This window comes from Megascapheus bottae, chromosome 19 (genome assembly GCF_031878675.1).
Source record: "Megascapheus bottae isolate mThoBot1 chromosome 19, mThoBot2.hap1, whole genome shotgun sequence".
Classification (NCBI taxonomy): domain Eukaryota; kingdom Metazoa; phylum Chordata; class Mammalia; order Rodentia; family Geomyidae; genus Megascapheus; species Megascapheus bottae.
The window spans coordinates 35,860,243-35,881,184 of record NC_143527.1 but is presented as its reverse complement, the minus strand read 5'-3'; the positions used below and the strand labels follow the sequence as shown (position 1 = coordinate 35,881,184).

Here is a 20,942-nt window from a genome sequence, read left to right as displayed (position 1 = left end):
GAATGCTTGACTAGCATGCCACATAAACAGAAAAAGGTGGAAGTGGCACTATGGCTTAAGTGGTAGAGTGCTAGCTTTAAACAAAAGAAGCTCAGGGATAGTGTCTAGGCCCTGAGTTCAACCCCAGGACTGGCAAACAACAACACAACAAAATCCTCCATACAATTCTCCCAAATAAAAATGAACAAAAATGGGCTATAGGCATGGGTCAGTGGTAGAGCATGTGCCTAGCAAGTGTGAGGCCCTGAGTTCAAACCCTGTATCACCAACAAAGATAAAACATTTCAGGTATGACAGCAAAAATGTGGTAGCAAAGCAATTGAATTCCTGAACTATGGATGAGTGGATAAGCAAAATGTAATATATTCATACAATAGAATGTTATTTATCCTGGAAAAAAAGGACCATCTGACACAGACCACAACACGGATGAACCTTGAAACTCTTGTTATATCAAATGTGTCAAGAGTAATGCTAGAAAAAGAATGGTGGATTTTACTGTGATAATTAGAATAGTCAAAACTCATAGAGCCAGAAAGTAGGATGATGGTTGCTAGGGGTGGGGGAGTGGGAATAGTAATTATTGAGTAGTGGGTACAGACTTTCAGTTTATTTTTGTTTTCACACTGCTAGGAATTGAAATTTGGCCCTTGCACATGCTCTGCCACTAAGCTACATCCCTAGCCTGACATTCAGTTAGGATGGAAAGAGTTATAGAGAGTTACACAGGTGGATAATGGTGGTGGTTGTATAGACTATGACTATATATACACACATATATGCATACATATGCACGCCACTGAACTATGTACTTAAAATGGCTAAGCTAGTACATTTTATGCTATGTGTATTTTACTACTCTAAAAAACCAATAACTATAAAAGAGGTAGGAGGATATTTGACATGAGGAAGAGGCAGACTGGAATGCTGTGGCCACAAGCCATGGAATTTTGCTACACTAGAAGTGGCAAAGAATGGATTCTCCTCTGAAGCCTATAGAGAGTGTGGCCCCACCCACACTGCTTTTGGAATTGGAGAGAATACATTTCTGTTATTTTTTTTTTTTTTTGGTCACTACTTACTCAGGGCTTCAAGTTTGCTAGGTTGGTGTGCTACCACTTAAGCCACACCATACCCCCCCCCCCGCCCACCTTCTTGCTGATTGTTTTGGAGATGGAATCTAATGAACTTTTCTTTCCAGGCCAGTTTCAAACTGCAGTCCTTCAGATCTCAGCCTCCTGAGAAGTTAGGATAACAGGTTAGAAAACATTAGCATCTGGAAAATTCTTGCTGTCTTAAGTCATTATCTTTGTGGTAATCTGTTATAACAGTCACAGAAAATTAATATATTTGGTAGAATATAGTTTTCCTGATCTCAGTCTCCAAATATCAGAGATTACAGACATGAGTCACTGCCGGAGTTGTGTTTTTTTTTTAATAAGATTGTTTATATAAATTTATAAGTTATAATTAGAGCAGTTTGAGCCAATTTGGGAACATACATGCTATCAATCATGTACAAGAGTATAGAAGTCTACAGGCAACAGTTCCATCTTGAATGTGAATAAAGGTCTTAAACGTGTGTTCTTTATTGCAGGAGGGATTGATACTAATCTCTGTGCCTGAGATTTTTCTGGGCTTGAACTCAGGGCCTGAGCACTGTCCTTGGACTTTCTCAAGGACAGAGCTCTACCACTTGAGCCTCAGCACCACTTCTGGCTTTTTTCTATGTATGTGGTACCGAGGAATTGAACCCGGGTCTTCGTGCATGCTAGGCAAGCCTCTATCACTCGGCCAAATTCCCCGCCCTGTGCCTGAGATTTTTTTAACCAGCTACGATTGGCTGATTCTCTATACCATGGTCTTTGAAGACTACCAACTTCCAGTTTGTGTATTTGTCTAGGTAGCCAAGTTAAGACAAGAAAGACAGGTGTGTTTTTTCAAGTACCATAATACCACTAGATGGCTTAACAATGAACCAAGTGCAAGTTTGCTGTAAGAGTACATTCCAAAGTACTCAGGGGTGTCTTTGGATTAGCTCCCAAAATAGGTGTGTGAGGCTGGGGTCTTCCTTTGGTTTAGTATTTCTTTCACTCCAGAAATTCAAAGGACTGCAGGCAACTGACCATATCATCATCTAAGCCACACCTGGTCTCTAAACGGAGAGCACTTTGGTAAGTCTTCAAGAATTGCTGGTTTTCATGCACAAATTTTCGGTTCCAAGACGAGTTGAGCCATTGGGACAAAACAGCTAAATATGAGACCATAAAAAAACCACACATTGGCTACAAACCAAGTGCTTCCCTCTTTGTTTTTCTCAGATTTTTGTGCATGTTAGGCCTGTCCTTTAGGATAGAGTAGGAAGATTTTGTATTAGAGAAAAATCTGTGTCTTTGCTTTAAAGTTATTAATAAACAAGCACTATAAAATAAATGGGAAAAAGATGAAGTTAATTTTAAATTGCATTTCTAAATGTGTCCAAACATTTTCATTCCAGAGGGAAATTTTACTTTAGTTGCTGAAATGAAAAATGACCCAAGACAACTATCTATTTTTGTGCAAACTGCTCAAAAAAAAAAAAGCCTATGAAACGACTGAGTTTGTAGTAGTTTCTCTACATGGTTCCTTCTCAAGAAACCAAGTAAACCAGGGCTGTGGAGAACCAGACCTGAACCAGACCTAAGATTCTGTCAGTCAAGGTTCAACACGCAGGGAGTGATGAGGCACTACTAGATATAGATGTGTCTATATAGATGCATCCTGGAATATAGATGTGTCTTGGAACTCTCCGCAGAGCCCTTAGATCTAAGGTGTCTTAACTTGCTCTATTTGGTTGTGACTGAAAGGATGAGGTATGCTAGATTTCTGAAAGTTTGGTGGATGCACTGTCTTCAGGGCAGATTTTGAGATCAGGCCAGAATGTCCACCAGGCAAGCACTGATGTGAACAGAGAGGCCGTGTTTATTTTGGGGATGACCAGAGCACGTGTCTCCACTGTCTACAGATTCTAGGTTGGGTTGGAAATATATATTATCTCCTCAGACTAGAACCCCTAAGTCTGTTAACTTGCCCCATCTCCTTAGTGCTTCTCTAGATTGGGTCAACAGTGGATGCTCTGGTGAGACTGTAAGAAGCAACTTTTAGCAACTGCTTTAGCTGGGCCCATTATTTACTAAAGGCCAGATAAAAGCTGGGAACCCAGCCCCCAACTTTGCATCTGTGCCCTTTGATCTTAGTCATTCTTTCCTGAAGTCACTTTGTAATCACTTTGGGCTCCAAGAAAGATAGGGTTTACTACAGCATCTTGTGATAAAGGCAAACTGTCCCTCAGACTTGCCATGTTAACTTATCATCTTGTGTCAAAAGGCAAAACTACCCCAAAGAAAGGTAAGAATAAAATTTTTGGACAGACTCCCTTTCAGACAACAGGGACTGACTTGTTCCTGCCCCCCCTTCAAGAGGCAAAAGGTGAACTTTTCAGGGGACAAAGACTGAGGTAATGGTCAACTGTACTGAAGTACTATCTTTTCTGTGACTGCAACCTAACTGCCTTTCTTTGCCTTTTACCATAACTCTTTATTTGGCATATTGACAGATATGAAATGGAACTTCTGGAGTATTTTTTTTTCTAGTCCTGGAGCTTGAACTCAGGGTCTAGGCACTGTCCTTGGATACTTTTTGCTCAAGGCTAGCACTCGGCCACTTGAGCACAGCACCACTTTCAGCTTTTTCTGTGTGTGTGGTTCTGGGGAATTGAACCCAGGGCTTTGTGCATGCTGGGCAAGGATACTGCTCATCTAGGACATGCTCCCCATGGGACTTCTGGAATGTGTACGTCCTGGTGTGTGTGTGTGTGTGTGTGTGTGTGTGTGTGTGTTCGTTGTGGTACCAGGGCTTGAACTCCGGGCCTCAAGCTCTTGCTTTAGCTTTATTGCTCAGGGTTAGTGCTCTATCCCTTGAGCCATACCTCTACTTCAGGCATTCCACTGGTTAATTGGAGATAAGAGCCTCTCAGGTTTGTCTTCCTAGGTTGTCTTTCAACCTTGATCTTTACACCTCAGGTTCCTAAGTAGTTAGGATACTGGCTTTATCCATTACTGCCGGCTTTATAATCTTGGCTTTAAGACTAAGCTCCTACAAATACCCTTGAATGAAGAATGAGCACAGGTTTACATGTTAAGGCCAATATCTGCCCACATGGAATTTTAGGGAGATCTTTAGGCCATGCAGAAAAGTTCTTCGGAAACATTACTTTGTTAGGATGGTTAAGATGCCTAGCCACTGAGCTTCATCATGAGTACACTGGTGACTAAAAACAGAGGGTTCTAGGAAAATCCTATAAATTTTGTTGCATCTCCTCTCAAGGGAAGGAGGAAGAACTAATTTATACTTGAGACAGAATGTGGCAAGAGGTGTGGGTACTGCTATGGGTTGGATATGGTTTGAATGTGTCCCTCTTATGATAGAAGCTTGGTTCCCAGTGTGAAGATGTTGAGATGCTGGGCCCTTTAAGAGGTGGGGCATTTATGTCTATGGTACATGCTGCCTTAAATAAAAAATAATGCTAGTGTCATGGTGTGAGTTGGTTCTCACAAGCATGGGTGTTTATCAAGTGTGGCCACTTCATGTGCTTCTTCTTCATGCATCTCTGTGTCCCTTATGCCTTGTCTGTTAAGCTGTGATACAGCAGGGTAGGTCTTCCCAGAGGCCAAACAGATGGAGCCATCTGCCTTGAACTTTCAGCCTACCAATTGTGAGCACAATAAACATTTTGTTATACAGTACTTGGGGACAGGTAGTCTGTTGTAGCAGTACAAAATGGACAAATAAAATTATTTCAGATGTGTCTGACAATGGTCTATTCTTAGATCTTATTTCATAAGCACAATAAACTCCACAATGGGAGGAAAAGCAACAATGACTCTTTACCAGCTCCCCATTATGAACACTCCAGATCTTTGAGCCTGGTTTTCTTTTCTTTTTTCTTTTTTCGTAGGTCTTGGGGCTTGAACTCTGGCCAGGCGCTGTTCCTGAGCTCTTCAGATCAAGGCTACTGTTCTACCACTTGAGCCATAGCACCACTTCTGGTTTTCTGCTGGTTAATTGGAGATAAGTGTCTCACAGACTTCTGTGCCTGGGCTGGCTCTGAAACAAGATCCTCAGATCTCAGCCTCTTGAATAGCTAGAATTACAGGCATGAGCTACCACAAATCTGGTAATTTTGATTGAAATGCACAACCTGACCTACCTCTCTCTGGAGGTTGATGTCTGCTCCTTGTAGGACCAGTTCCCTCACACAGTCAATGTGGCCAGCGTAAGAGGCGACCATGAGGAGTGTGGTACCGTGCTGGAGGAGAGACAGATGAACAGTTAGGTCCTTGTTCGGTCAGAGAGGTCTGGGAGAAAAGGCTTCCCCACCTTCTACCTGGGTGTAAATTGTCTGCCATGATAAAAAAAAGGGGGGGCTCATGAATAATCATGCAATGCACACTATCTGGGAAAAAAGCAAAGCAATACATTGCCAAGCCTGGAATTTTAGATTTATGAATCCATTTAACTTCCATTACTTTCTAGAACACAGTCCAAGTGAATCATAACTATTACACTTAAGGCACTAGTGATAGAATATTTTCATTTTATTGTTCTTATTAAATGATTCCTTAGTGAAACACTGTTCTTAATGCAAAAAAAGTAAATGCTATTGGTTGTTTTCTTTGTATTTGGAAGTCTTTTAAAAATGTTTTTCTAATTATTAGCTTCAAAAATCACTCAGGCAAGTACCAAAACTCCCGTGATACATGGAGACTACTGAGAGTCAGGGGCCAAGGAGAGTAAGTTAGTTTTTGTCTCTCTCTCTCTCTCTCTCTCTCTCTCTCTCTCTCTGTCTCTCTTTCTCCCCCCCCTTTCTTTCTTTTTCTTTTTCTTTCTTCTTTTTGCCAGTCCTGGGGCTTGAACTCAGGGCTTGAGTGCTGTCCTTGGGCTTTCTCAAGGCTACAGCTCTACTACTTGAGCCACAACACCATCTTTGGCTTTTTCTATGTATGTGGTATTGTGAAATTGAACTCAGGTCTTCGGGCATGCTAGGCAAGCACTTACCATTAGGCAAAACTCCCAACCCCACAATTGCTTTCAAGGGTTTAGAATTTATTATTAACTACCAGCTTTGTATATTTAGTAACCTGTCTTGTATACAGCAAGAGGGACAGTACACTGGACATGCTTACTAGATACAGGGTGACCAAGTACATTTTAGAGGCTTCATGTTATTTCAACTGCAGAATCTGTATAAGATAGTACATCTGTTTGGCCACCTGCAGAATAATCATGGGTATGTTACAAAGCCCATTCAAAATTTCAACCTCTTCATCTGCAGCTGGGTGCCAGTGCTCACCTCTATAATCCTAGCTACTCATGAAGCATAGATCTGAGGATCGAGATTTGAAGCCAGCCCGGACAGAAAAGTACCTGAGACTTTATCTCCAACTAACCACTCAAAAACTGGAAGGGGTGCTGTGGCTCAAAGTAGTATAGCTTTAGCCTTGAGCAAAAGAGCTCAGAGAAAGCAAGCAAGATAACCGAGGCAATGGGGTTAGCACAGTAAATGTTAGGTACTAATTCAGGGGTAGAAATCAAAACCGTGTTATGATAGCTCAGCAAATGTTAGATTGTAAAAGGTAGAAGCTGTTAGTTTCTGTGAATGGCTAAGCTAGTTTTAGGAGCCTTGTTTATACATATGCAAAGTATAGCTGAATAAAGGAAAAGCTAATGGCACCATAGTGGCACTACTGTGGGGTACTTTTTTTTTTTTTTTACCCTTTAAATTCTGCACCCTTCATTATTTAGTTGAACTTTGGTACTCTCCACATCAAGTGACAAGCTCAATGCCACTCTAGTAACATCATGTGGGAAGGATTTTCATGTAGATAGCAGCTTTGCAGCATCTTTGGTGCTGTGCTCCTACTGTATCCTTACAACAGTCATATAAAAATAAAAACTAATCATGAGGGTGTATTTGAATTTCTTTTTTTGTGGTACCAGGGCTTGAATACAGGATCTAGTGTTTGCTAGGTAGGCATTCCACCATTTAAGACATTTTCTTGTTCTTTTTGTTTTAGTTATTTTTGAGATAGGATCTCACTATTTGTCCAGCCTGGATCATGATCCTTCCCATGGCAGCTATAATGACAGGCATGTACCACTATGCTCAGATTTCTATTGAGACAAGGTCTCAGAAACTCTTGTACCTGGCTATCCTGGTGGCTTGATCTCTGAGCCAGCTGGATTATAGGCATGAGCTACATCTGGCTTTGATTTTTTTTTTGTCAGTCACAGGGCTTGAACTCTGGACCTGGGCACTGTCCCCGAGCTCTTCAGCTCAAGGATACCACCCTATCCCTTGGTTTTCTAGTGGTTAATTGGAGATAAGAGTCTCAGACTTCAGTGCCTGGGCTGGCTGGATTTGAACTGCAATCCTCAGAACTCAGCTTTCTGAGTTCTAGGATTACAGGCCCGAGCCACTGCACCCAGCTTGGCTTTGATATTTTTAAAAAGAGGGTCGGGAGTTTGGCCTAGTGGTAGAGTACTTGCCTAGCATGCACGAAGAGCCTGGTTCGATTCCTCAGTACCACATATATAGAAGAAACCAGAAATGGTGCTGTAGATCACTAGCCTGGAGAAAGCGTGAGGACAGTGCTCAAGCACTGGGACTGGCCAAAAAAAAAGGCTCATCTATTTTAAGTAAAAGATGAATCAAGCCAGACACCAGTGATTCATATCTGTAGTTCTAGCTACTTAGGAGGTAGACCAGCAGATTCAAGGGCATTTTTGAGGCCCTATCTTAACCAATAAAAGCTGGACACTGTGGTAAGCGATCATGCTTCCAGCTAGGAGGAGGTAAGCTTAGCATAGTGCCTCAAGCCTATAATCCTAGCTATGTGGGAGGTGGGGATGGAAGACCATAGTTCAAGGTCAGTTGGGTAAAAAAATGTTCAAGAGACTCTGTTGACCAATGACCAGATGCAGTAGCAGATGTGTGTCATCCCAGCTATGAGGGAAGCACAATGGCTGTTTGAGTTTGTGTGCACCTGTAGAGAAGCACAAATAGGAGGCCTAAAGTCCAGGTAGGCTTGTTATAAAAATGGACTATTTACAAAAATAATAACCAATACAAAAAATGCTAGTAAAATGGCTCAAGTGGTAGAGCACCTACTAACAAATAGACAGATAGGAAGCCCTGAGTTCAAATCCTGGTATCACAAAAATAGGAGTATCTTTAACTGTTTATTTTGCTTGTTTTTGTTTTTGTGCCAGTACTGAGGCTTGAACTCAAGGCCTGTGCTATGTCCCTGGGGTTTTTGCTCATAGCTAGAAGTCTACCCTTTGAGCTATAGCTCTGCTTCCAGCTGTGTGTGTGTGTGTGTAATTAATTAGAGATATAAGTCTCATGAACTTGTGTGTGTGTGTGTGTGTGTGTGTGTAATTAATTAGAGGTATAAGTCTCATGAACTTGTATGTGTGTGTGTGTGTGTAATTAATTAGAGGTATAAGTCTCATGAACTTTTGTGTGTGTGTGTGTGTAATTAATTAGAGATATAAGTCTCATGAACTTGTGTGTGTGTGTGTGTAATTAATTAGAGGTATAAGTCTCATGAACTTGTGTGTGTGTGTGTGTGTGTGTGTGTAATTAATTAGAGGTATAAGTCTCATGAACTTGTGTGTGTGTGTGTGTGTAATTAATTAGAGGTATAAGTCTCATGAACTTGTGTGTGTGTGTGTGTGTGTGTGTGTGTAATTAATTAGTGGTATAAGTCTCATGAACTTGTGTGTGTGTGTGTGTGTAATTAATTAGAGGTATAAGTCTCATGAACTTGTGTGTGTGTGTGTGTGTGTAATTAATTAGAGGTATAAGTCTCATGAACTTGTGTGTGTGTGTGTGTGAGAGTGTGTAATTAATTAGAGATATAAGTCTCATGAACTTGTGTGTGTGTGTGTGTGTAATTAATTAGAGGTATAAGTCTCATGAACTTGTGTGTGTGTGTGTGAGTGTGTAATTAATTAGAGATATAAGTCTCATGAACTTGTGTGTGTGTGTGTGTGTGTGTGTGTGTAATTAATTAGAGGTATAAGTCTCATGAACTTGTGTGTGTGAGTGTGTGTAATTAATTAGAGGTATAAGTCTCATGAACTTGTGTGTGTGTGTGTGTGTGTGTAATTAATTAGAGGTATAAGTCTCATGAACTTGTGTGTGTGTGTGTGTGTGTAATTAATTAGAGGTATAAGTCTCATGAACTTGTGTGTGTGTGTGTGTGAGTGTGTGTAATTAGAGGTATAAGTCTCATGAACTTGTGTGTGCGTGTGTGAGTGTGTGTAATTAATTAGAGGTATAAGTCTCATGAACTTGTGTGTGTGTGTGTGTGTAATTAATTAGAGGTATAAGTCTCATGAACTTGTGTGTGTGTGTGTGAGTGTGTGTAATTAATTAGAGGTATAAGTCTCAAGAACTTGTGTGTGTGTGTGTGTGTGTAATTAATTAGAGGTATGTCTCATGAACTTGTGTGTGTGTGTGTGTGTAATTAATTAGTGGTATAAGTCTCATGAACTTGTGTGTGTGTGTGTGAGTGTGTAATTAATTAGAGATATAAGTCTCATGAACTTGTGTGTGTGTGTGTGTAATTAATTAGAGGTATAAGTCTCATGAACTTGTGTGTGTGTGTGAGTGTGTAATTAATTAGAGATATAAGTCTCATGAACTTGTGTGTGTGTGTGTGTAATTAATTAGAGGTATAAGTCTCATGAACTTGTGTGTGTGTGTGTGTGAGTGTGTAATTAATTAGAGATATAAGTCTCATGAACTTGTGTGTGTGTGTGTGTGTGTAATTAATTAGAGGTATAAGTCTCATGAACTTGTGTGTGTGTGTGTGTGTAATTAATTAGAGGTATAAGTCTCATGAACTTGTGTGTGTGTGTGTGTGTAATTAATTAGAGGTATAAGTCTCATGAACTTGTGTGTGTGTGTGTGTGTGTGTAATTAATTAGAGGTATAAGTCTCATGAACTTGTGTGTGTGTGTGTGTGTGTGTAATTAATTAGAGGTATAAGTCTCATGAACTTGTGTGTGTGTGTGTGTGTGTGTAATTAATTAGAGGTATAAGTCTCATGAACTTGTGTGTGTGTGTGTGAGTGTGTGTAATTAATTAGAGGTATAAGTCTCATGAACTTGTGTGTGTGTGTGTGAGTGTGTGTAATTAATTAGAGGTATAAGTCTCATGAACTTGTGTGTGTGTGTGTGTGTGTGTGTGTAATTAATTAGTGGTATAAGTCTCATGAACTTGTGTGTGTGTGTGTGTGAGTGTGTGTAATTAATTAGAGGTATAAGTCTCATGATCCAGACTGGGCGGGCTTCAATCCATGATCCTCAGAGTAGCTGGGATTACAAATGTGAGCCATCAGTGTCTGGCCCTCGATGTTTTTCTTTTCTTTTTGCAAGTCCTGGGGCTTGACCTCAGGGCCTGAGCACTATCCTTGAGCTTTCCTCAAGGCTAGAGCTCTACCACTTGAGCCAAAGTACCATTTTCAGCTTTTTCTATGTATGTGGTACTGAGGAATCGAACCCGAACCTGGGTCTTAGCCCCCATCCCCACTGGTTTTGAGTAGCACATATACAAATGTATGCAATTATGGTAAAGTTCTGAACAAAAGCACTGTGAAATACACACATCTAAAAAGGTTAAAAGATCTTGCCATTGTATAATCTTGTAGTAAATGCGGGTTACAAAGCATAAATAAATAAACATGTGAATGTGACATTAATCTAGGGATCAAAGTGTTAGCAAATCAAAGCTTTTGGTCAACAGTAGGTGGCTCAAAAATAATATTTTATTCTTTTCTTCTGTCCTTTTCTTTTTCTTTCCTATTTTTCTTTTCCTTTATCTTCTTTTCTTTCCTCCTCCCTCTTACTTCTCTGTCTCCTTTCTCACTTCCTTCTTCTCCCTCCCCCCCCCCCCCCCCGCCTCGTGCCAGGGTTTGAATCTAAGACCTTATAGATACTAGCCAAATACGCTATCACCGTTCACTATGTCCTCCATCCTATAGTATTTGTTCTTTAGAATGCTATTTGTTAGAAATATTTGACTATGGTCACCTTCTGAGAACCCCCCAAAAATCCCAAGATATGGATGGGGTTGGGAGAAAATAGGAGAGAGTGATAGGAGTGACATTGATCAAACTGCATTGTACTTAAAAATTGACATGTTGAATTGAGATCCCTTTGTGCAAAATAATTTAAAAAATAAAATAAAAAAGAAGTTATTACACACACACACACACCACAAAATCCCAAGTTCCAGAGCCTCTCCTTGCATTCTAATGGCTCTCAGAGGCTTCTTATGTGGTTTGTGGGTTGGCCTCATAGGTCTGAGCAGTATTGGCCTCAGGATCAGTCATCACAATAAGACACCATCTGGATTCCAGATTCCATACTCAAGGAGCACGTGGAGGGGGCAGAAGCCCCGCCAGTGACATTCCAAGAGGAACAAAAGCCTATTCTGTTTCCACACATCTCCCTGCCCCTCCGTGGCCAGCCTAAGAGGCCCTTTCCAAGTTTTAAGATGTCTAAAAGGACCATTATTTAGACTTACTCCAGGAGTTAAGGAGCCATCTCTCCAGAAGTCTCCTGATAAAAGAGATTTTTTTAAAATTTAGGGGCTGGGAGTTTGACCTAGTGGTAAGAATGCTTGCCTAGCATGCACGAAGACTTGGGTTCAATTCCTCTGTACCACATACATAAGAAAAAGCCAGAAGTGCTTCTGTGACTCAAGTGGTAGAGCTCTAGCCTTGAGGAAAGCCCAGGGATAGTGCTCAGGCTCCGAGTTCAGTCCCCAGGACTGGCAAAAAAAAATTTAAATGAGGAGGAGTAATCTATAAACCTACATAAGAGTCTATCCACCAAAACACAATGCAGAGCAGAAGCATCACTGCCGGATAGGACATAGAACACACTGGGCTCCCCAACATCCTCACCTCCCACCCTCTGATTCTTGCTGATGCTTTCATTCACCACCACCAATCTGAAGGCCACGGGGAAGGGAAGCTGATGGGATAGTTGCCTGGGTTCAGCTCTTGAGAGACAGTCAGTGGCAGATGGGCGTAGAGTGGATCTTGGGATGTAAACTAAACCTTTCTTGCCCTGATGTTCCTATAGACAAAGTAGAGCACTCTAGTAGTTTCCTTCTGGGCTTGGGGCTTAATTCACTTACAGATTTATGCAATAAAAGCAGGATGTGGCAGACCCATTTTCAAGGAAAACAATAAAGACACCTTTGAAAACATTTTGATTCACATCCTAAAATCACCTCCTCATCCATGGTCTTCTTTGTCCCCAGGGATGAAGAAAAGTTCAGCTGAGCATAAAACATGGCCATTGGCTGGGGAGGGATAAGATTCTCCAAGAAGCTGTAGTGTTAACTTTTATTTCCCTTTTTTATTTGCTAGTCAGTATCTTTTGATTTGAAAAAGGGAAGTATTTCAAAACAGAGGCTGGCGAAGGCTTTAGTTTCTCACTTTTCTCTTCCATGTAGCCAAAACAAAGCAGAATACCCACGTCCATGGCGGCCCACATGTGCACTAAATTATCTGCGTTTTTAATCTGCTTTCTCTTTTTCTTAGTTCACTTAGTTTTCTTCGTTTACTAAACTGCCATGTCTTTATGCAACTTGCCAATTCTGCTTTCTAACCAAGTGCCTCGGGTGGGCACTTGCTGCTTTACGTGTACAACAGTTTCCCCTCTGACCTCCCTCTCCTCTGTGTTTTTAAATCTGCTAATGCATCTTGATCTTTTTGAAAAGCATAAAGCAATGAACATGGAAAGGAAAGTGTGTTGTGAGGTGCTCTCATGCCTGTGGGGGTATAAAGAAGGGGTCCTTTGAGCATGCAGGTACCATGTCCCTTCCCTCCATACACTGTCTCTGCAGTCCACATCCACCCGACCGCTGTTCAGGAGCAGCTTCAGCAGGGCCAGGTTCCCCCTCCTTGCTGCCCAGAAGGCGGCGTTGGCCAGTGGCGTTTCTTTCTGCAAGAGCAAAACCATAGAGGATTTTAAAATAAAAACTATGTAGCAAGGCAGCTTGCATGCACACATAGAATGCGATCGAAAAAGAAGAAATTTGAAAGCTTGCTCTGCCAGTGGTAGATGTTTGTAAGAATAATTGGTTATGGAATGTGCTATCTTTGCCACCAGTCACCTGAGCCTCAGAACTGTCTGCAGAGCAGATACCATGTTGGTAACATGCACCATTAATGCCCAGATCCCACCAATGGGCCTCTGCTGTGCTCTTGTTCAAAGTTGTCTTGAAATGAGCTTTCACCCATTCTCTAAGGACAAGACCACTCAAATGCCATTTCCTCCCTGTAACATTCCAAATCTCTCTTCTACTCCAAGAGAAGCAAAATGTCTCCCCTGTTTTGGCCTCTCAAAGGCATTCACTGGCATTATTCTCTATGTCCTCAGGGCTTTCTGATTCTAGCTGTCTCCATAAATGCCTTACTTTCTTTCCCTCTGCTTACATGTCCTTGCTTCAGTTGGAATCTGATGCAGGTTTGGGCTGGGAACAAGGACCTTTGGGCAGAGAATGTCATTCCATGGCCTCATCTCTATCCATCAGTTCATTGTTGGGTGTTTTTAAAGTGGCTAAGCTCAAGTTGGGCCATGGTTGAGGAAGATACAAAACTGGAAATCACATTTTCTGAAGAAGTGGCAGAGTGGAGTCCACACAATTTCCTTCTCTAGAACAAATCAATTTTGGATTTGGAGGGAGGGAACTGGTTGGGGGGTCATATAAATCTGAGGGCTGGTTCTGCCTGTCCAGGTGCCTTGGCCCTCAGAAGTCTCAGCTTCCCCTTGCTTACACAGAAATTACACTAACTGCCTTGAAGGTTGCTGAAATAAAATGACGTACATTAATTGCCCAATGTGATACCCAATACATCATAACTGCCGACAAGTACTATTCCTATCCACTATTTTTCTTTACAAAGTTAGAATCAAAAGGCAAAAGTAGTTTAGAGGTAAAGTGCTTGTCTAACATGCATGAAGCCCTGGGTTCCATTCCTTTGTACCACAGAAATGATACTCAAGTAGTAGTGTTTCCAAAAACAAAACAACAACAAAAAAACTCAGGGACAGTGCCCAGACCTAAGGTGAATTTTCCTCTAGTCTTAAGAAATCTTATGGTACTCACATTGCTTAATAAAAGCACTTTTGGGAGGGGTATTTTGAAAACATATCTGGCTGTGTGCTGGTGGCTCACAATTAACTTCAATACTAGCTACTTGCCATAGCTAGTATTTTTAGGTGGTTAATGAAGATAAGATTTTCATGGACTTTCTTGCTTAGGCTGGCTTTGAACCACGATCCTCAGAATCCTGAGTAGCTAGGATAATAGGTATGTGCCACCAGCACTTGGCAAGCAATTCTTATTTTACTTAAGGGCCTCAACAATGAAGAGTAGTGATTTTATTACTAGTAGTGTTACAATTGTTCTATTATTAGTCTTTTATGTATGGAATGTTAAACTCTCATATATATATATATGTATACAGAAAACAGAATATATAGTACTTGGAATATCTGTGGTTTTAGGCATGTATGGGGATTTTGGAATATACCCCAGTGGATAAGGTGAGTCTACTGTATTGTATTAAACATATTGCTTCTTTGATTAAAAAGAAGATGCCGGTAATTTCAGTGAGTCAACAAAACCATTTAAAATGAAAGTACAGTGATGGCAGGTGATAACTGACATTTGTAGGCACATGGATTTTATTTCAAACGTCCTTCAGCTCATACACAAGCCCGTGCCCTTGTGAATACTTGGATGGAATACTGGGAAGGTGGGGAGTGATAAATGGATCACAGATGTACTTGGAATAGTTTCCCGGCTCATTAGAGAGGAAAAAATAAAACCCTCAAATTCCAGGTTAATAACTTGCTTTCTCTGAGACCCAGGATTTTCAAGCCAAACTGTGACCATATTCATATCCATAGCTGCCTTTTGCACCAGGCTGGGTCTAACTTTTCACAATTGGTAAGGCAATGGGAAGGCAGTTTTGACTTGTATAATAAATCATGAAACAATGCCATGAAACAGAGATTTCACAATGCCAGAAAAGTGTCTGAAAGGAAGAATTAGGAAGAGAATTTAATATGTACCACGGATCCATAATGTTGGCCTTTTCTGCAACATGAACTCGTGGGAGAGGTAGATTACAATTCATTTTTTTCAGTGGCTTTCTTTTCTTTTTTTGCCAGTCTTGGGCTTGAGCCCAGGGCCTGAGCACTGTCCTTGGACTTTCTCAAGGCTAGAGCTCTACCACTTGAGCCTCAGCACCACTTCCGGCTTTTTTCTATGTATGTGGTACCGAGGAATCGAACCCAGGTCTTCATGCATGCTAGGCAAGCACTTTAACCACTAGGCCAAACTCCTGGCCCATTCAGTGGCTTTCTTGTTTCATCTCAACCTTGAATACATTTACAAATAAGACAAGTCTATTTTCATAGTAAGTTCTCTCTCCAGAATCTACCTTCCTTTCAGAACAGGCTTGGGAATTTCTCTCCTTGAGATTTTCCCACAAGACCCTAGAAACAGCTTGGTGAAGAGCTTCACATATTTCATTGTTCCTAAGGACTTGACAGTATAGTTGCTAAGAAAGAGGTAAATTCAAGTTCTAATCACTATCTTTCCCAGCTCTGTGATCCTGGCCAAGTTACTTTAGCTGGCCTCAGAAAGTAATAATATATAGTACCCCTGTCACGTGTTGTTGGAGGATTAAATGAGAAAACACATACTCAATGTATGGCACTTGCAGCCCTTCACAATATTTGTCCAGGTGGTGCATTTACTTGCTTACTAGCATGTCTTGGGGACAGTGGTACTGGTCAGGGATGAAGACTAAAAGTATGGGTCTTCTTTTTGTTATTTATTTGCTAGTTTGAACTCCGGGCCTGGGCACTATCACTAAGATTCTGTTGCTAAAGGCCAGTGCTCTACTACTTGAACCACAGATCCATTTCTTTTGAGTAGTTTATTGGAGATGAGAATCTCATGTACTTTCCTGCCTGGACTGACTTTGAATCTTGATCTTCAGATCTTAGCCTACTGAGTAGCTAGGATTATAGGAATGAGCCACTGGTACCCAGCTTCTTGAGACTCATATCTTCAATAAACTACTCAGAAAAAGCTTGAAGTGTCACTATCACTCAAGTGGTAGAGTGCTTTGAGTGAAAGAAGCTCAGAAGCTCAGGGACAGCATCCTGGCTGGCATAAAAAAATGTCATTGGCGATTATAATCTGTCAGTGTCATTAACATCCATGGCAGGAAACTGAGGAGAAAAAGTAAATGGTTCTTCTGGGCATTAGAGACAGCCTATGCAATACCAGCACTGCCAACTCAGAACTCAATATCACAAATAAAGTCTGTTTAAACACATACACATTCAGCAAACTTCTAGGGGATGAAAACAGATCAGCAGTTGTGTAAAGTGAGCTTTGGGGTGATAGTGACAGCTAGTGGGGTGAGTTTTCCTTTGGCAGAGATAAAAACATTGTAAGATGGGTTTTTTCAAATATTTGCACAACTTTGAAAGTAACTACAAAGGAATACTTTTGAGTGGGTGAATGAAATGGAGTGTGATGTATGTGAGCTGTCAAAAATGTATGTTTTTTGTTGATTTATTTTCTTGTGGCTTATCCAAATACTATTTAGGCTAAACTGAAGTGGATGATGGGATAATTCCCACCCACTAGGCGGGGTCCTATATTTCTGCCCCGGTATGACTGGCTTCTGTCACTCACATGTGACTTGACAGTGGAATGCTTTACCATCCTGGCTAAAACACACTTAAGAAAGACCCATATATGTGATCCACTGCAAGTGATATTCCCTCTGCTGGTAACTTTCTCCATGCCTGGCTGTCTATGGCTTCAGGCAACTTCATCCCTGAAGAGCAAAGCTTTCAAGGGTTAAAATAGTTGTTATAAAATTAAAAAATTGGGGCCGGAAGTTTAGCCTAGTGGTAGAGTGCTTGGCTAGCATGCATGAAGACCCGGGTTCCATTCCTTGGTACCACATACATAGAAAAAAAGCCGGAAGTGGTGCTGAGGCTCAAGTGGTAGAGCTCTAGCATTGAGAAAGTCCAAGGACAGTGCTCAGACCCTGAGCTCAAGCCCAGGACTGACAAAAAAAATTTTTTTTTAAATCATCGGAGGCTATTGGCTCATGTATACAATCCTACCTACCTAGAAAATGGAGATCTGAGGATTGAGGTTCAAAGCCAGCCTAAGCAGAAAAGTCCATGAGACTCTTATATCTAATTAAGCAGTAAAAAGATAAGGATATAGTTCAAGCGGCAGAGTGACAGCCTTAAGTGAAAAAGCTAAGGGACAATGCCCAAGCTCTGAGTTTAAGCCCAGTAGCCTTGCTGCCTGCCAAAAAAAGCAAGGTATTAGAATTCATGATCTTTATTATAAAGAAGGCTTAGATTTTCACTCTGAGATTGATATTACTTAAAAAAATTGAACAGATATATCTAGTTATTCAACCAGAACAAATTAGGAGTTGACAATTATAGAAAGAAGATTCCTGGAGTCAAGCTGACTGTAAGGAGTGACTGTCACAGGCCAGGGCTTGGAACACAGTAGCAGAGGGATCATGTAGGCTTAGGTTTGACAACATCTTGCTAGCAGCGGGATGAAGCTGTAACAAATAGAGAGGTTTTACAGATTCATAGCTAGAGCAAAATTTCTCTTAGTGTAAACTGTATCTTGAGTTACCTGCATTGGATTGAAATGGTATTTTGATGTGACTTTGACTTTGGAGTTGATATTGCAACAAATCAAGTCTTTCAGGATTGTTCAGATGGAATGACATATTTTTCAGGCAAAGAGGTCATGAATTTTGCATGATGTGTGTGTTCATGCTGGGCCTGGGGCTTGAACTTAGGGCTTAGGCACTGTCTTTGAGCTTCTTTTTGCTCAAGGCTAACATTTTATCATCTGGACCACAGTTCCACCCTAGCTTTTCTTTTTCTTTCTTTCTTTGGTAGTTTACAGAAGTAAGAGTCTTACAGATTTTCCTGCCTGGACTGGTTTCCAATCATGATCCTCAGATCTCAGACTAGACCTGAGCCATCAGTGCCAGGCTTGAGCTCATAAATTTTGAGAAGCTAAGCAGTGTTATAGATTAAATGGATGTGTTCTCCTAAACTCCTCTGTTGGAATCTTAGTACTGTTGTGACAGTATATATCAGAAGCTGGGTCTTTGGGAGTGAATTATGTTGAGATGATGTCTTGAAGACAACCCCACAATGTAAGGATTAGTGTCCTTGGGTTGTTTTTGTTTTTTTTTTTTTTTGGTGGGGGGCTGGGCACTGCCCCTGAGCTCTTCAGCTCAAGGCTACTGCCCTACCCCTGGGCCTGGGCATTGTCTCTGAGCCCTTCAGCTCAAGGCTACCGCTCTACACTTGACCCAAGTTCCACTTCTTACTTTCTAGTGGTTAACTGGAGATAAGAGTCTCAAGTCCTGTTGTGCCCAGGCTGCCTTTAAACCTTGATCCTCAGATCTCAGCCTCCTGAGTAGCTAGGATTACAGGCATGGGCTACCATACCCAGCAGGACTAATGTCCTTTTAAGAGGAGGAGGAAACTCTGGTGTCTCCTTTCTCCATGATATGAAGACAACAGCTATCAATGACATGCTGTAAGACTAGAAAAGATCCTCAGCACATACCAAATCTGCTAGCACCTTGTTCTTGGACCTCCCAGCGTCTGGAGCTATGAGAAATCAATTTCTGTTCTTTCCTGCTCAACTGCTTACCACAGTACCACTCTCAGTTTTTGTTGTTGTTGGTTTTTATGTGATTAATTGGTGATAAGAGTCTCACAGACTTTCCTGCCTGGACTGGCTTTGAACTGTGATCTTCAGTTCTCAGTCTCCTGAGTAGCTAGGATTAGATCTGAGCTACCTGTGCCAGCTTCTTTCTTTCTTTCTTTCTTTCTTTCTTTCTTTCTTTCTTTCTTTCTTTCTTTCTTTCTTTTTTTTGTGGTACAAGGATTCGAGGGCTCTACATTTGTTAGGAAGGCACTCTACCACATGAGCCCTGACTCCCAGTTTAGATTATTGTACACTTTGTGTCTTAAACTCCCCCCCTCACTCACAAGCCAGCCAAAGACAATCCTACCTATAACATCTACATAGCTGTGATTATAGGCTTGAGCCACTGCACCCAACTCATTCTTAAGATTTTGATCTCTTTGCGATTTTGTCATCGCTGGTGATGCACATTCATTTCCATGGGCTCTCCAAAATTTCATCTCTGACACCTAGACTTTCTCCTGAGTTCCAGGTAGGCATGCCTAACAGCAACCTCTGCTTGGATTCCCATCCTTCCTTATGCTTTATCCCAAACCAGAGGTTTCATCTTCACTCCTCTTGCCTTCCCTAACACCAATTCAAACATTGTTTGTTTAAGTCATTCACATATGATCTACCCCTTCCACCTTCCCTCCCCCCCCACCCCCGCCAGCCCCCTCTGGTCATGAGATTTGCCATCCTCCTGATGGGTCTCCCAGCTGGCCTCCTCTCAGACAGCAGAGGCCAGATCTTTCTGACATGCAGATCTCGCCCTGTCATTCCCGGTGGTGGCTGCCAGTCAAACCGTACTTGGGATCTGTCTCCACACTAACTTTGGTTGCAAGAATGCGGAAAGATGATTTGACATCTCTCCGCCTAGGTTTTGGGAAAAGGAGGGCCCGCAGCGCGCTCGCTCCTAGGCCTTGGGGAGTGCGGGTTCGGGTCAACCCACTTAGCTGCTATTTTATCAGACCCTTTTCCAGCTCGGGCGGATCGACGAGCCCCCCTTTCCCGCGGGGATGACGGAGGGTGACTCCGACGAACTCTTTAAAGACCACCCTCCTCTTGACACCGGTCATCAAACGCACCTCCGCTCAGCCGCGGCGTCCGGAATAAGTACCCCGTGGAGGCGGCGGGGGTGCGGGCGGGGCCCACCGGCGGCGGCTGCAGGGGGGGCGGTGGTCACCGGCCGTCCCCGCCCCTCCACGCTCCCCGACCACAGACTTCCCAACGCGCCACCCCGCCCTGCGAAGCCACAGCCGCCGCAGGGCGCCCCGCGGCGCCGCCGCCGCCGCCTCCCCCTGCCCCCGGCCCCTGGCTGCCGGCCGACACAGTGCCCACTCCCGCCCCCCGCGTCCCCAGCGCCCAGCGCTCACCTTGAAGGACATCCTGCACATGTCCGCGGCCGCCCCGCGAGGCCGGCGCCCGCCTCTCCCGGCCCGTCCGCCCGCCCGCCCTCGACCGCCGTGCTCCGCACCCCGCGCTCCCCCCGGCCCAGCCCGGCCTGGCCCGGCCCGGCCCGCACGCGGCACAGCCGGCGGGAGGGAGCGCGGGCACGGCGGCGGCGGCGGGAGCGCGGGGCGCGGGCACGGCGGCGGCGGCGGGAGCGCGGGGCGAGGGCACGGCGGCGGCGGCGGCGGGAGCGCGGGGCGCGGGCACGGCGGCGGTGGCGGCGGGAGCGCGGGGCGCGGGCACGGCGGCATGGGGGAAGCCCGCCACTCGCTCAGCCCCCGCGCTTGCAGGAGGCGCCGCGTACACACACACACACACACACACACTCACTCCAAACTCCGTGTGTACTTTGCGTTGCCCTGCTGGACAACACCATCCACATTCACACCTCCTCTGACCGTGCACACACACAGGGACACACCAGCGCTACCCACACGCACTCCCTGTACACCTGCACCGCACACCACACACAGGGTTCACAAGCCAAGCTCTAAACACACCGAGCTCTGTGCACATCCTCATGCCTCACACCCGTCTACACGCAGACACATGTACTTTACACACACACACACACACACACACACACACA

General features: G+C 43.1%; 1 protein-coding gene across 4 annotated transcripts in view; it reads right to left on the bottom strand.

Moving 5' to 3' along the window:
• Positions 1 to 20,352, bottom strand: part of Ankrd29 (ankyrin repeat domain 29) — a 50,892-nt gene extending 30,540 nt beyond the window's left edge. For 3 of the 4 annotated variants that reach the window (XM_090353331.1, XM_090353333.1, XM_090353334.1), the window contains exons 1-3: positions 20,278 to 20,352; positions 12,955 to 13,065; positions 5,249 to 5,347 (exon numbers count right to left, since the gene is read on the bottom strand). In XM_090353331.1, the coding sequence (XP_090209457.1) occupies positions 5,249 to 5,347; positions 12,955 to 13,065; positions 20,278 to 20,298 (231 nt within the window). In that variant the 5' untranslated portion in view covers positions 20,299 to 20,352. The remainder of the gene's footprint in view (positions 1 to 5,248; positions 5,348 to 12,954; positions 13,066 to 20,277) is intronic. The other variant, XM_090353332.1, reaches the window with a different exon arrangement.
• Between the last annotated feature and the right edge of the window lie 590 nt (positions 20,353 to 20,942).